A 16,544-nucleotide genomic window follows, 5' to 3' on the forward strand; every position below is an offset into this window, starting at 1 on the left:
ATATTTCTATATATATAGAATATGATATCTAATATGACATCCGATTTGTCAAAGGGATTGGATTGGTGACTTACCCATTCAGTGACTTTGGCACTGGACGTTCCAAAAACGGGTACTATCGGATCGGGTGAATTAGAGAATAGACAGAGGTCCGTTGGCATTTCAGCCTTTCTTCTCCTTTCAGGGCCTATCCGAAAGAGAATCCAGTACCTCTTGGTCCTGAATATCAGAATAGGACGAACGAACCGGCCTCCGCGGATATCTTTGCTTCGGAACAAAACCCTGCAATCAAATAGATTGTCCCAAGGGCGCCATATTCTAGGAGCCCAAGTTATGCTATTGAAAATTCGTTCCTCTAGCAGTTCCGGTTTGAGCATTCCGTTCCCTTTTTCAAACTCCACTTCTTTTCATATAGCAATCCCTGATCAAAGAGAGAACAATATCCATTTCAAAACATTTATAACAGATTCCTTAGTTCGGACCGACGAAGTAATGTCACTCGACTATTATCAACCTGACTGCAATCTTTTTCTGTCGGTAAGGATTGCACCAGAGCACCTTCTACTTCTAATAGGCCATGAACTATAGATAGAGAAGAATCATTCTGAGCGAGTACATAAGAAGCGATCCACTTTTTTTCATCGGTTCCAGGGGAAGACCAAAGATCTTGCGCGGCAGGTCCGCCAGAAAAACTCAAAAGAGAAAGAAGTCTCGTTAATCTCTTCATGCTCGTTCCAAGTTCGAAGTACCTTTTGGCCAAAGAAAAACCCGCTTCCTGACACGATTGCCTCTTTATCTTTATATAGATAGATTCTATGGGGTTATTACTTAGTAAGTCTATTTTGTACAAGAGCCCCTCCTATCTGATAGAAAAGGGTCCCATGATCCCGAGCCGATCTTACCTTGGCTCGCAAACCCCAAGTTTGTCTATGAAGAGCTAATCTAATTGTATTTTTTTCTAGAATGGATTTCTTATGTGGAATACTAATGGATAGGGCCTCGTTGCTAAGTGCTACAAGATCTAGTGCACTGGAACTCGTGGTTATGGACCCGAATCCTTTAGTATGGAACATTGTCTTTTCCAAGTAAAAACCCCTAGTATATGAAAGAATGAAAAGGTGCTTTCGTTCTTGTGGAATAAGAAGCCCTCGTACCTTAATGAAAGGAAAATCGTAATTTTTCGTTAGGTATTTGACCAAATAGGATCGTCCAGTTCCTATAGAACCTATCACTAAAATACCCGATAGGGCTAAGCGGAACGAAAAGGGTTTTCCATGAGATGGTAAATGAAAACGATTAGTCCCACACGAGGTTTGGGAATAAGTGATTGTCTGATAATGAGCAAGGAATATACGTCTTTCTGCTAAAGAGGATCTATTAAACTCATAATTCATTAGATCCTTGTTATCAATGCCAACTAGGTATCATAAGGAAATGGATCCCGGTTGTTCAATCCTTTGATAACCAAGGTCATTCTTTGCTAAAGAGAAATGATCACTATGAGTCAGACTCAATAGAATTGGATCCATTCCAAATAGCGAGAATTAGGATTCTTGATCCCTCTCAATCTCTCTTTCAATTCGAGGATCCAGAGAGGTGTTTTCATAGTCATCTCCGAATATTTGCCATCTCGGAATATTTTCGATTTCATTTTTCTATGATATGTCTTTCTATATGAAAATTGGTTATTTACGATGTACGATGATCCCTGTTAAGCATCCATGGCTGAATGGTTAAAGCGCCCAACTCATAATTGGTAAATTTGCGGGTTCAATTCCTGCTGGATGCACACGAACGGGAACATTCCATAAGTCTATTGGAACTGGCTCTCTATCCATGGAATCTCATCCATCATCCATACATAACGAATTGGTATGGTATATTCATACCATAACATAAGAACAATAAGAACTCGAATTCTTATCGATACTGGAACTCAGAGCATAGGAGGGAAAGTCGATTTATGGATGGAATCAAATACGCAGTATTTACAGAAAAAAGTCTTCGTTTATTGGGAAAGAATCAATATACTTTTAATGTCGAATCGGGATTCACTAAGACAGAAATAAAGCATTGGGTCGAACTCTTCTTTGGTGTTAAGGTGGTAGCTGTGAATAGCCATCGACTACCTGGAAAAGGTAGAAGAATAGGACCTATTCTGGGCCATACAATGCATTACAGACGTATGATCATTACCCTTCAACCGGGTTATTCTATTCCACTTCTAGATAGAGAAAAAAACTAAAGGAGAATACTTAATAATACGGCGAAACATTTATACAAAACACCTATCCCGAGCACACGCAAGGGAACCGTAGACAGGCAAGTGAAATCCAATCCACGAAATAATTTGATCCATGGACGGCACCGTTGTGGTAAAGGTCGTAATTCCAGAGGAATCATTACCGCAAGGCATAGAGGGGGAGGTCATAAGCGCCTATACCGTAAAATAGATTTTCGACGGAATCAAAAAGACATATCTGGTAGAATCGTAACCATAGAATACGACCCTAATCGAAATGCATACATTTGTCTCATACACTATGGGGATGGTGAGAAGAGATATATTTTACATCCCAGAGGGGCTATAATTGGAGATACTATTGTTTCTGGTACAAAAGTTCCTATATCAATGGGAAATGCCCTACCTTTGAGTGCGGTTTGAACTATTGATTTACGTAATTGGAAGTAACCAATTAGGTTTACGACGAAACCTAGAAATCGATCACTGATCCAATTTGACTACCTCTACGGGATAGACCTCAACAGAAAACTGTTGAGTAACGGCAGCAAGTGATTGAGTTCAGTAGTTCCTCATAGAAAATTATTGACTCTAGAGATATGGTAATATGGAGAAGACAAAATTGTTTGAAGCACGCACAGAACCGGAAGCGCCCCTTGTTTCAAAGAGAGGAGGACGGGTTATTCACATTTAATTTGATGGTCAGAGGCAAATTGAAAGCTAAGCAGTGGTAATTAAGACCCCCGGGGGAAAATAGGGATGTCTCCTACGTTACCCATAATATGTGGAAGTATCGACGTAATTTCATAGAGTCATTCGATCTGAATGCTACATGAAGAACATAAGCCAGATGACGGAACGCAGAGACCTAGGATGTAGAAGATCATAACATGAGCGATTCGGCAGATTTGGATTCCTTTCCTATATATCCACTCATGTGGTACTTCATCATATGATTCATATAAGATCCATCTGTCTAGAGATCGTCATATACATCTAGAAAGCCGTATGCTTTGGAAGAAGCTTGTACAGTTTGGGAAGGGGTTTTTTGAGAGAAAAGAAGAATCTACTTCAACCGATATGCCCTTAGGCACGGCCATGCATAACATAGAAATCACACGTGGAAGGGGTGGGCAATTAGCTAGAGCAGCAGGTGCTGTAGCGAAACTCATTGCAAAAGAGGGTAAATCGGCCACTTTAAGATTACCATCTGGGGAGGTCCGTTTAGTATCCCAAAATTGCTTAGCAACAGTCGGACAAGTGGGTAATGTTGGGGTGAACCAAAAAAGTTTGGGTAGAGCCGGATCTAAGTGTTGGCTAGGTAAACGCCCCGTAGTAAGAGGGGTAGTTATGAACCCTGTGGACCACCCCCATGGGGGCGGTGAAGGGAAAGCTCCCATTGGTAGAAAAAAACCCACAACCCCTTGGGGTTATCCTGCGCTTGGAAGAAGAACTAGGAAAAGGAAAAAATATAGCGATAGTTTTATTCTTCGTCGCCGTAAGTAAATACGTAACTAGGAATATGGAAAATTGCATTTTTGGAATTTGCAATAATGCGATGGGCGAACGACGGGAATTGAACCCGCGCATGGTGGATTCACAATCCACTGCCTTGATCCACTTGGCTACATCCGCCCCTTATCCAGCTAAAGGATTTTTTTCTTTTTTCCGTTGATCATTATTCTATTTATTCTGACCTCCGTACTTCGATCGAGATATTGGACATAGAATGCCACTCTTTAAAAAGGAAAAAAGGAGTAATCAGCTGTGACACGAAAAAAAACGAATCCTTTTGTAGCTCATCATTTATTGGCAAAGATAGAAAAGGTCAATATGAAGGAGGAGAAAGAAACAATAGTAACGTGGTCCCGGGCATCTAGCATTCTACCCACAATGGTTGGCCATACAATTGCGATTCATAATGGAAAGGAACATATACCTATTTACATAACAAATCCTATGGTAGGTCGCAAATTGGGAGAATTCGTGCCTACTCGGCATTTTACGAGTTATGAAAATGCAAGAAAGGATACTAAATCTCGTCGTTAACTGAATTCTGAATAGAAAGATTAAGAAGAAAAAAAAGATTCAAAATACCCAATATCTTGCTAGAACAAGATATTGGGTATTTTTGTCTTTTCTTTCTTCAAAAATTCTTATATGTTAGCAGAAAAACCTTATCCATTAATAGCTGGAACTTCAACAGCAGCTAAGTCTAGAGGGAAGTTGTGAGCATTACGTTCGTGCATTACTTCCATACCAAGGTTAGCACGGTTGATGATATCAGCCCAAGTATTAATAACGCGACCTTGACTATCAACTACAGATTGGTTGAAATTGAAACCATTTAGGTTGAAAGCCATAGTACTAATACCTAAAGCAGTGAACCAGATTCCTACTACAGGCCAAGCAGCCAAGAAGAAGTGTAAAGAACGAGAGTTGTTGAAACTAGCATATTGGAAGATTAATCGGCCAAAATAACCATGAGCAGCCACAATATTATAAGTCTCTTCCTCTTGACCAAATTTGTAACCCTCATTAGCAGATTCATTTTCAGTAGTTTCCCTGATCAAACTAGAGGTTACCAAGGAACCATGCATAGCACTGAATAGGGAACCGCCGAATACACCAGCTACACCTAACATGTGGAATGGATGCATAAGGATGTTGTGCTCTGCCTGGAATACAATCATAAAGTTGAAAGTACCAGAGATTCCTAAAGGCATACCATCAGAAAAGCTTCCTTGACCAATAGGGTAAATCAAGAAAACAGCAGTAGCAGCTGCAACAGGAGCTGAATATGCAACAGCAATCCAAGGACGCATACCCAGACGGAAACTAAGTTCCCACTCACGACCCATATAACAAGCTACACCAAGTAAGAAGTGTAGAACAATTAGCTCATAAGGACCACCATTGTATAACCACTCATCAACAGATGCAGCTTCCCAAATTGGGTAAAAGTGCAATCCGATCGCCGCAGAAGTAGGAATAATAGCACCAGAGATAATATTGTTTCCATAAAGTAAAGAACCAGAAACAGGCTCGCGAATACCATCAATATCTACTGGAGGGGCAGCGATGAAGGCGATAATAAATACAGAAGTTGCGGTCAATAAGGTAGGGATCATCAAAACACCGAACCATCCGATGTAAAGACGATTTTCAGTGCTAGTTATCCAGTTGCAGAAGCGACCCCACAGGCTTGTACTTTCGCGTCTCTCTAAAATTGCAGTCATGGTAAGATCTTGGTTTATTCAAATTGCAAGGACTCCCAAGCACACGTATTAACTAGAATATAGATAATAGAAGGCTTGTTATTTAACAGTATAACATAGACTATATACCAATGTCAACCAAGTCAGCCCAAAGATTGGCTATCCATATAAATAAATTAACCAAACCAATAATTTTGTATTTGTAAATGAAGTGAGTAAAAGTTAAAAACTTTGATGGGTCTTTTCTATATGGGTTGCCCGGGACTCGAACCCGGAACTAGTCGGATGGAGTAGATAATTCTTCCTTGTTACAATAGAGAAAAATCCCTCCCCAAATCGTGCTTGCATTTTTCATTGCACACGACTTTCCCTATGTAGAAATAGCCAATATTCTATTCCAAAGAGGAAGTTCTACTAATTTTTTAATTAGTAAGTTGATTCACCTACTCTTTATTATAATAAAAGGAACATTTCAGAATGAAAAATATGAAAGTTTTTTCTTGATCATTTATCAACCCTTTCCTGTTTATTAGTTTTGTCTAATGATTAATTAAGAGGGTTGACCAGGTCATTGATACCTATAATATCCAAATACCAAATACGCTCAGTGTGTGATCCACTGAAAGAAAAAAGAGTTGTTTTGGTGAACATCAAAGAAAAAACTTGCTCTTCTTCCGTAAAAAATTCTTCTAAAAATGCCGAACCCAATCGTTGCATAAAAGTTCGTACCGTGCTTTTATGTTTACGAGCTAAAGTTCTAGCGCATGAAAGTCGAAGTATATACTTTAGTCGATACAAAGTCCGTTTTTTCGAAGATCCACTATGATAATGAAAAAGATTTCTACATATCCGACCAAATCGATCAAGAATATCCCAATCTGATAAATCCGTCCAAATGGGTTTACTAATAGGATGCCCCGATCCAGTACAAAATTGAGCTTTTGATAAGTATCCTATGAGGAGAGTAGCGGGGACTATGGTATCGAATTTTTTCATTCGAGTATCTATGAGAAATGAATTCTCCAGCATTTGATTCCTTACCAACAAAGGACTTTTTGGTACACTTGAAAGGTATCCCATAAAATCGAAGCAAGAGTTTGCTAATTGGTTTATATGGATTCTTCGCGGCTGAGTCCAAAAAAAGAAATAATATTGCCAGAAATTGATAAGGTAGCATTTCCATTTCTTTTTCAAAAAAAAACTGCCTTTTGATGCAAGAATTGCCTTTCCTTGATATCGAACATAATGTATAAGAGGATCCATAAAGAACCATAAGGTTTTCCGAGAAAAACCAGGGTACATTATCCCAAAATGTTCCATCTTCCTAGAAAAGTGGATTCGTTCCAGAAAAGTTCCAGAATATGCTAATGGTAAGCAAGAAGATTGTTTACGAAGAAACAACAAGAAAAATTCATATTCTGATACATAAGAGTTATATAGGAATTTAACTAGTCTTTTATTTTCTTTTTGAAAAAAAAGAATGGATTTCATTGAAGTAATAAAACTATTCCAATTCGAATAGTAGTTGAGAAAGAATCGCAATAAATGCAAAGATGGAACATCTTGGATACGGTATTGAAGGAGTTGAACCAAGATTTCCAAATGGATAGGATAGGGTATTTCTATATGTGATAGATAATCCAAATGCAAAAATTTGTCTTCTAAAAAGGGAAATATTGAATGAATAGAGCGTAAATTCTGAAACTTTGGTATTTCTTTTTCTTTCGGACAAGATAATTCCCGTAGCGAGAATGGGATTTCCACAACAATCGCAAACCCCTCAGATAGAATCTGAGAATAAAACTCAGAATAAAAAAAAATTTTGTAATCCAATAATCGATCTTGATTAGGATGATTAACCGAGTTATCCAAAAAATTCTGCTGATACATTCGAATAATTAAACGTTTCACAAGTAGTGAACTAAATTTCTTGTTATTCCAACTAACTATTTCCACAGGTTCAGAACCGTTTAATCCATAATCATGAGCAAATGCATAAATATACTCCTGAAAGAGAAGTGGGTAGACAAAGTATTGTTGACGAGATTTCTGTTTTTCTGAATACCCTTCGAATTTTTCCATTTGTATTTCTACTTGAATCAGAGAGAAGAAGCATTTCTCGGTTTATCGAATGATGATACATAGTGCAATATGGTCAGAACAGGGTGTTGCATTTTTAATACAAACCCTGGAAAGAAAGGGAGTCTAATCCACGGATCTTTTTCCGCTCCTTTTCTACCGAATTAGTTTATGTTTGTTCTAAATTACAAAAAAGAACAGAACAAGTTTTTTATTTTTGCAGGCCAATCGCTCTTTTGACTTTGGAATACAGCCTCTTTATCAATATACTGCTTCTTTTACACATTCAATCCATAACATCCCTTATTCAATCCATAATCAAGAATAATTAGGATTTCTAAAAAAAAAGAAAAAATAAAGGGTCCACTCATAGGAAAACCCAACCTTTCCCCACATCCGGCACTAATCTATTTTTAACGTCTAATTAGAGCGGGGAATCCTTCCAATTAGGAAGTTAAGCTCGTTGCTTTTTATTTTACCAGAATTGGAGCCAGGCTCTATCCATTTATTCACTAGACCCAGAAAATCGTAATTTTGGATTCCATTCAAAAAAGATTGATTTTATTACGACATGCTATTTTTTCCATTCATTACCTTTGAGGATCAGTCGTGGTCTTCTAGACTCTACCAAGAGTCTGGACGAATTTGTTGTTTCATCCAAATGTGTAAAAGATCATAGTCGCACTTAAAAGCCGAGTACTCTACCATTGAGTTAGCAACCCAGATAAAAAAAGGATCTTAGATACGATCGAAATCCAAAAATCAATGGAATTACACCGCGCGCTTCTGTCAAAACATTGAACTAGCAAGACATCAAAAGAAAGATTTTATCGACCATGAAAAACACTCAAATGGCAAAACGAACAGGTCCGGTTAAATTCCACTAAAGTGAAAAAAAAGAGCGACCCTAATCACGATGGCCAAATTCTCCTTTTTTTAGCGATTTTTATTAAAAAAAATATATATTATATTGTATGAGAATACATGCAAGAGGAACACCCTTATCATTTGAGCGAAGTGTAAGCAGAAAAATTAAATATGGAGTGAGGATAAAGAGACCCATCTATCTACAAATTCTATTTGTTCAATAGACCTTTGTCAATGGAAATACAATGGTAAGAAAACAAATTAGATAGAAAAAGTAAATAAAATAGGGGCTTATGTTGGATTGGCACGATATAAATCCAAATAGGATTAAGAAAGAGGTAAATTGTGTCTAAATAATTAGACAACGAGGAATACTAATAATCTTCTCCTATCCTACTTTTTTATTCATTTAGTTCTTCAATTAACTCAAAGTTCTTTCTTTTTCTTTAAAGAATTCCGCCTTCCTTAAAATATCATAAACAGTTCTTGTCGGTTGAGCACCCTTTTCAAGGAAATAGAGAATAGCTGGAACATTTAAACAAGTTTGATTCTTTATCGGATCATAAAAACCTACTTTTCGAAGATCTCTTCCTTCTCTTCGAGATCGAACATCAATTGCAACGATTCGATAGACAGCTTATTGGGATAGATGTAGATAAACAACGCCCCCCCTAGAAACGTATAGGAGGTTTTCTCCTCATACGGCTCGAGAAAATGATTCGAATTTCTGTCGATAATAATAGAAATTAGACTATGACGTCCATTAATTTCCTTACAGAAAAAACAAATTTCATTTATACTCATGACTCAAGTTGGCTAATTCTGCCTGAGAAACTTCGAAGGCAAAATCCTTCAAAAATTTTTGAGTCGTCTTTAAACTCTTTTCTTTGTCTCATTTCGAACGAATTGACTTTTATTCCTTATTCTGATCCAACTCTGTTGTTGAGACAATTGAAAATTGTGTTTACTTGTTCTGGAATCCTTTATCTTTGATTTGTGAAATCCTTGGGTTTAGACATTACTTCGGGAATTCCTATTTTTTTCTTTCAAAAGAGTAGCAACATACCCTTTTTTCTTATTTCCTTCGATAAAGCATTTATCTCTTCTATAGAAATCTAATAAGGGGGATTGATTCTGATATACTTTTATTGGACTTTCTTCGTATTTTAACCTTTCGATTTATTTCTATATTAAGGATAGACTGACAAAGTTGGCCTAATTTATTAGTTTTCACTAACCCTAGATTCTTTCCCTTGATAAAAAATAAACTCTGTCCTCTCGAGCTCCATCGTGTACTATGTTACTTAAACCCTGCGCAAATTTGGTTCGGAACGAATAGAACAGGCTATGTCGAGCCAAGAGCATTTTCATTACTATGGAAAATGATGGATAGCAAAATCCACAATCGATCATGTCCTTCAAGTCGCACGTTGCTTTCTACCACATCGTTTTAAACGAAGTTTTACCATAACAAACATTCCTCTTTTCATTGCAAAGTGGTATAGAAAATTGATCCAATATGGATGGAATCATGAATAGTCATTGGTTTTGTTTTTTGTATACTAATTAAAATTAAAACTTGCTATCTATGGAGCAATATGGATAAAAGAAAGTAAGTATTTATCCGGGAAGCCTCCGCCAAGATCCAATTTATTTAAACCCATATTCGAATTCTATCATATGAATGAAACATAGAAAAAGACGACTAAACAAGTTTGCTTAAAACTTATTTATTATTAAATTTCCACCCTCAACGGATGGCTCGAGATGATCAATCTTGAAGTGAGAAGAGAAGGATTGACTCTTCCTCAATAAATAAACTATCAACCTCCAAAAAAGTTTAATTCATTTAATTACTAGAATTAGAATTCTATTAGTAATATATTTTTTCCGTACCAAAAACAATTAACTATAATAACTAAATAAACTATTCCAATGAATAGATTGAAAGTTTTTGGTAGTTAATTGTTTTTGGTACTTCTTCGACTCGAAGACCAAAAGGAAGAAAAAAATATGATTAAGTGATTATTAAGTGATTATTAAGTGATCATAGTAGAGGCATATCCTGAATGTGCCTGCTAGATCCCATTTTTTTCATGAAAATAAAGGTAGTCAATTTGACTGGACTTAAGACTTTATTATGTTTTCTGAGAAAACATAAGATATCATTATTCTCTTTAATAAACTTTTGTCTCATACGGAGTACTATATGATTTCACCGTTTGTTTCATCAGAAACAATCTGGGACGGAAGGATTCGAACCTCCGAGTAACGGGACCAAAACCCGCTGCCTTACCACTTGGCCACGCCCCATTTCGGGTTTTATGCGACACTAATAAACACTATTATGTTTATTTGTTATTCGTCAATACCATTTCAATTACATAAATAAAGAAGAGATATTCTCTTGCTAGTATTCTACACATGCAGATAATATAGAATCAAAAAAATGCATTGATCATTACATGGAATTCTATTAAGATATTATATGAAAGTCGAATTTATTCCACTCTCATTTGAGAGTGCGAATACAAGGAGGTATTTTGTGTTTGGGAAAGTCCGAAGAAAAAAAGATTTTGAATCTGCCTTTTCCTTCTTTCCCTTAAAAAAATAACTCAATCAAAATCCAATTATTTACTCTACAAGAATGAAATGCTTGTTATGCCTAATATACTTAGTTTAACCTGTATCTGTTTTAATTCTGTTCTTTATCCTACTAGTTTTTTCTTTGCCAAATTGCCCGAAGCTTATGCTATTTTCAATCCAATCGTGGATATTATGCCTGTTATACCTCTATTCTTTTTTCTATTAGCCTTTGTTTGGCAAGCTGCTGTAAGTTTTCGATGAAATCTTTAGTACTCTGTATGCCAAATTGAATGATGTGTTCATTCCAAAAAAAAAAATTAAAATGGGTAAAAGCCGAGAAGTTTTATATTTTTATATTATGAACCCTCAATTCTAAAATTGAAATTATTCTACATTGAATGGGTAGCTACAGCAATAAATTTGGATCAGCCTTTCTACTCCCCTGCACCTAGGTTGAGCAGGTACCTTTAGGTACCTACACAATACCTATTCAATACCACCTAACCCTATTTTTGCTATTGATAAGAGTTCTTATTATAAATGAATTCTTGCAATTTTTTTCCAGAATTCATTTTTGCATTTTTAGGTATCAAAAAAAACCATCCTAGTGGATCCGTGTGGTAAGGAAAAACTGGTAATCTATTCCTTAAAAAAAAATCTTGGAGATTATGTAATGCTTACTCTCAAACTTTTTGTTTATACAGTAGTGATATTCTTTGTTTCACTCTTTATCTTTGGATTCTTATCTAATGATCCAGGACGGAATCCTGGACGCGAGGAGTAAAAATTCAATTTTTTTTTTTTCTTACAAATTGGATTTGTTTCGTACATTTATCTATGAGAAAATCCGGGGGTCAGAATTCTTTCCAGTTTGAAAGTCCCAAATGATCCAAGGGAGCGGAAAGAGAGGGATTCGAACCCTCGGTACAAAAAAATTGTACAACGGATTAGCAATCCGCCGCTTTAGTCCACTCAGCCATCTCTCCACGTTCCAAAGCGAAAGGTTTCCGTGATATGATATAGGCAAGAAATAAGAAATAACGGTTGCAAAAAACCCCTTTTTTTCTTTCAAAAGTCTATAAAAATTATATTGCCAATTCCATTTTAGTTATATTCTTTTTTCTTAATGTTAATAAAAAAAAGAAGAAAATTCTTGTTTTTTCTTTGTAAAAATCGATATTGACCGAGAGACAATCAAATAGATTTTCTCTTTAGCGGGCATTTCCATATAGGACTTGTTATAATTATAATAAAACAAGCTATATATAAAAAAACGCTTTTTTTTTTTTTGTCGATTATTTATCAAGAAAGCAAAAAGGGTTCTTATCAAATCCACCATAAAATTGGAAAGAAGCATAAAGTAAGTAGACCTGACTCCTTGAATGATGCCTCTATCCGCTATTCTGATATATAAATTCGATGTAGATGAAATTGTATAAGCGAATTTTTCGTATTTCCTTAGACTTAGACCGCGCAAGACAAGAATTTTTCGCTATTTACGATTTCATATTCTTGTTACTAGATGTTCTATAGGAATAAGAAGAAATCGCAACTCCTTTGCGCTACACATAAAAATTGATTTCGAAGGTCCTTTTTTTTTTCAGAATCCTCCATTTTAGTTCTTCCCCCCATGCAATAGAGAGGGAATGGGAAAAAAGGGGTTACTTTTATTTTCATTTTTCCCTTAAAAGATAGACTTTGAAATAGGAGTCTTGGAATAATGCTGAATTCAAAGGTTTATTTCTATAAGTATAAGATAAGAAAAACAAATCGAATCAAATTCATGGATTTACAACGACCTCGGTTGTGACTCCATAGATAAAAATGGAAAATTTCTCTCTTCGAGACCATTGAAAAAGGGCATTGAACGAGAAAGAAATCGTCCACAGATATAAAACTATCATATGCCTTGGAAAGTGATATGAGGTGCTCGGAAATGGTTGAAGTAATTGAATAGGAGGATCACTATGACTATAGCCCTTGGTAGAGTTCCTAAAGAAGAAAATGATCTATTTGATACTATGGATGACTGGTTACGAAGGGACCGTTTCGTTTTTGTAGGATGGTCTGGCCTATTGCTCTTTCCTTGTGCTTATTTCGCTTTAGGGGGTTGGTTTACAGGGACAACTTTTGTAACTTCTTGGTATACCCATGGATTGGCAAGTTCCTATTTGGAAGGTTGTAATTTCTTAACCGCAGCAGTTTCTACCCCTGCCAATAGTTTAGCACACTCTTTGTTGCTACTATGGGGGCCAGAAGCACAAGGAGATTTTACTCGTTGGTGTCAATTAGGCGGTCTATGGACTTTTGTAGCTCTCCACGGGGCTTTTGCACTAATAGGTTTCATGTTACGCCAATTTGAACTTGCTCGGTCTGTTCAATTGCGGCCTTATAATGCAATCTCATTCTCTGGTCCAATTGCTGTTTTTGTTTCGGTATTCCTTATTTATCCACTGGGGCAATCTGGTTGGTTCTTTGCGCCGAGTTTTGGCGTAGCAGCGATATTTCGATTCATCCTTTTCTTCCAAGGATTTCATAATTGGACGTTGAACCCATTTCATATGATGGGAGTTGCCGGAGTATTAGGCGCGGCTCTGCTATGCGCTATTCATGGAGCAACCGTAGAAAACACTCTATTTGAGGACGGTGATGGTGCAAATACCTTCCGTGCTTTTAACCCAACTCAAGCTGAAGAAACTTATTCAATGGTCACTGCTAACCGCTTTTGGTCCCAAATCTTTGGTGTTGCTTTTTCCAATAAACGTTGGTTACATTTCTTTATGCTATTTGTACCCGTCACCGGTTTATGGATGAGTGCTATTGGCGTAGTTGGCTTGGCTCTGAACTTACGTGCCTATGACTTTGTTTCCCAGGAAATCCGTGCAGCGGAAGATCCTGAATTCGAGACTTTCTACACCAAAAATATTCTTTTAAACGAGGGTATTCGTGCGTGGATGGCAGCTCAGGATCAGCCTCATGAAAATCTTATATTCCCTGAGGAGGTTCTACCACGTGGAAACGCTCTTTAATGGAACTTTCGTTTTAGCTGGTCGTGACCAAGAAACCACCGGCTTTGCTTGGTGGGCTGGGAATGCCAGACTTATCAATTTGTCCGGTAAACTACTTGGAGCTCACGTAGCCCATGCCGGATTAATCGTATTCTGGGCCGGAGCAATGAACCTATTTGAAGTGGCCCATTTCGTACCAGAAAAGCCCATGTATGAACAAGGGTTGATTTTACTTCCACACTTAGCTACTCTAGGTTGGGGAGTAGGGCCAGGGGGGGAAGTTCTAGATACTTTTCCATACTTTGTATCTGGCGTACTTCACCTAATTTCCTCCGCAGTCTTAGGCTTCGGTGGCATTTATCACGCGCTTCTGGGACCCGAGACTCTTGAAGAATCTTTTCCATTCTTTGGTTATGTCTGGAAAGATAGAAATAAAATGACTACAATTTTGGGTATTCACTTAATTTTGTTAGGTCTAGGTGCTTTTCTTCTAGTACTCAAGGCTCTTTATTTTGGCGGTGTATATGATACCTGGGCCCCTGGGGGGGGAGATGTAAGAAAAATTACCAATTTGACCCTTAGTCCCAGTGTTATATTTGGTTATTTACTAAAATCTCCTTTTGGGGGAGAAGGGTGGATTGTTAGTGTAGATGATTTAGAAGATATAATTGGTGGACATGTATGGTTGGGTTTTATTTGTGTATTTGGGGGAATTTGGCATATTTTAACCAAACCCTTCGCATGGGCTCGCCGTGCATTTGTATGGTCTGGAGAAGCTTACTTGTCTTATAGTTTAGCTGCTTTATCTGTCTTTGGTTTTATCGCTTGTTGTTTTGTATGGTTCAATAATACAGCTTATCCGAGTGAGTTTTATGGACCCACCGGGCCAGAAGCTTCTCAAGCTCAAGCATTTACTTTTCTAGTTAGAGACCAGCGTCTTGGAGCTAATGTGGGATCCGCTCAAGGACCCACAGGTTTAGGGAAATATCTAATGCGTTCCCCAACTGGGGAGGTTATCTTTGGAGGGGAAACTATGCGTTTTTGGGACCTTCGTGCTCCATGGTTAGAACCTCTAAGGGGCCCCAACGGTTTGGACTTGAGTAGGTTGAAAAAAGACATACAACCTTGGCAAGAACGGCGCTCAGCAGAATATATGACCCACGCTCCTTTAGGCTCTTTAAATTCCGTGGGTGGCGTAGCGACCGAGATCAATGCAGTTAATTATGTCTCTCCTAGAAGTTGGTTATCAACTTCTCATTTTGTTCTAGGATTCTTCTTTTTTGTGGGCCATTTATGGCATGCAGGAAGAGCCCGAGCTGCTGCAGCAGGTTTTGAAAAGGGAATCGATCGTGATTTGGAACCTGTTCTTTACATGAACCCTCTTAACTAAGATTTTCTTATTTATACCTGTTCTACTTTTTTTCTGTTCTGGCTCGGTTATTCTATCTAGCCGAGCCATTCATTCCTTTTTATGAAAGAAAGATAAGGGACAGAATAAAAAAAAATGAAAGAAACAAACGTATTCAATAAGCAAAAGGAGAGAGAGGGATTCGAACCCTCGATAGTTCCTAGAACTATACCGGTTTTCAAGACCGGAGCTATCAACCACTCAGCCATCTCTCCACCGCCTAATCCTTATTTTACTCCTACAAATAGAACATAGCCATATAAAAAATAAAAATATTTATTAACCTCTAGAAAGATATCAGATACAAGTTCCTTTTCGATATATCTCTGTATACTGTATACACGGATACAGGATCCGCTATACCCGCTTGTGAAATAAAGACTAAATAACCTCCTCTCACCCCCATATCCAAATAAAAAAGAGGTTAAGTAATAAATTTTAATTAAAGAGAAGAATCAATGGATTCATGATTAAACCCCTCCTACTTCTTGTATTTTTTTACAATTTTGGTTAAGTGAGGGATCAAATATGTAGTCAACTTTATTTGATGGTAGCTTGGAGGATTAGAAATATGACTATTGCTTTCCAATTAGCTGTTTTTGCATTAATTGCGACTTCCTCAGTCTTAGTAATTAGTGTACCCCTTGTATTTGCTTCTCCTGATGGTTGGTCAAATAATAAAAATGTTGTATTTTCCGGTACATCATTATGGATTGGACTAGTCTTTCTCGTAGCTATTCTGAATTCTCTCATTTCTTAAATTAAATTTGGTTAATATTTAGTAACCCCATAAAAAAGAAATAATAAAGGCCATTTAAAAAATTCGAATAGTGAGACGTATTAAAACGCAATTTGCGTTCCGAATTGCTAGCTCTTCTCTTTCAGTATTATGAAATTCCCATTAGAATATTCATTGACAGATAATAAAAAAAGGAAAACTCTAATATCTAATATAATAGAATAGAAAATGAAATGAAACGGTCGACCCAGACATAGACGGTCGACCCAAGCGGATATACGCTATAAAATATATACCGTAGCGAGCGTAGTTCAATGGTAAAACATCTCCTTGCCAAGGAGAAGATACGGGTTCGATTCCCGCCGCTCGCCCGCTTAATTTATCAAAGTACTATGAT

General features: G+C 37.1%; 3 protein-coding genes and 3 non-coding genes across 6 annotated transcripts; 2 read left to right on the forward strand and 4 right to left on the reverse strand.

Annotated features, from left to right (window-relative positions):
• Positions 1-4,383: 4,383 nt before the first annotated feature.
• LOC123420004 (photosystem II protein D1) lies at positions 4,384-5,570 on the reverse strand. The gene has a single exon (XM_045107254.1). The coding sequence runs from the start codon at positions 5,479-5,481 to the stop codon at positions 4,420-4,422; it is 1,062 nt and encodes a 353-aa protein (XP_044963189.1). The 5' UTR covers positions 5,482-5,570; the 3' UTR covers positions 4,384-4,419.
• Positions 5,571-5,913: 343 nt separating this feature from the next.
• On the reverse strand, positions 5,914-7,542 carry LOC123420000 (maturase K). The gene has a single exon (XM_045107251.1). The coding sequence runs from the start codon at positions 7,540-7,542 to the stop codon at positions 6,007-6,009; it is 1,536 nt and encodes a 511-aa protein (XP_044963186.1). The 3' UTR covers positions 5,914-6,006.
• Positions 7,543-11,890: 4,348 nt separating this feature from the next.
• TRNAS-GCU lies at positions 11,891-11,978 on the reverse strand. The gene has a single exon. It is a non-coding gene; the product is annotated as a tRNA-Ser (tRNA).
• A 977-nt stretch (positions 11,979-12,955) lies between these two features.
• On the forward strand, positions 12,956-14,151 carry LOC123420003 (photosystem II D2 protein). Its single transcript, XM_045107253.1, has one exon. It carries the CDS (start codon positions 12,960-12,962, stop codon positions 14,019-14,021), a length of 1,062 nt encoding a protein of 353 aa, XP_044963188.1. The 5' UTR covers positions 12,956-12,959; the 3' UTR covers positions 14,022-14,151.
• A 1,384-nt stretch (positions 14,152-15,535) lies between these two features.
• TRNAS-UGA lies at positions 15,536-15,623 on the reverse strand. Its single transcript has one exon. It is a non-coding gene; the product is annotated as a tRNA-Ser (tRNA).
• An 824-nt stretch (positions 15,624-16,447) lies between these two features.
• TRNAG-GCC lies at positions 16,448-16,518 on the forward strand. The gene has a single exon. It is a non-coding gene; the product is annotated as a tRNA-Gly (tRNA).
• The last annotated feature ends 26 nt before the right edge of the window (positions 16,519-16,544 follow it).

This window comes from Hordeum vulgare, unplaced genomic scaffold (assembly GCF_904849725.1).
Source record: "Hordeum vulgare subsp. vulgare unplaced genomic scaffold, MorexV3_pseudomolecules_assembly, whole genome shotgun sequence".
Taxonomy (NCBI): Eukaryota; Viridiplantae; Streptophyta; class Magnoliopsida; order Poales; family Poaceae; genus Hordeum; species Hordeum vulgare.

What these genes read in the sequence shown, in the direction of transcription:
- LOC123420003 (XM_045107253.1), top strand. Translation starts at nt 12,960, where the DNA reads ATGACTATAGCCCTTGGTAGAGTTCCTAAAGAAGAAAATGATCTATTT.
- LOC123420004 (XM_045107254.1), bottom strand. Translation starts at nt 5,481, where the DNA reads ATGACTGCAATTTTAGAGAGACGCGAAAGTACAAGCCTGTGGGGTCGC.
- LOC123420000 (XM_045107251.1), bottom strand. Translation starts at nt 7,542, where the DNA reads ATGGAAAAATTCGAAGGGTATTCAGAAAAACAGAAATCTCGTCAACAA.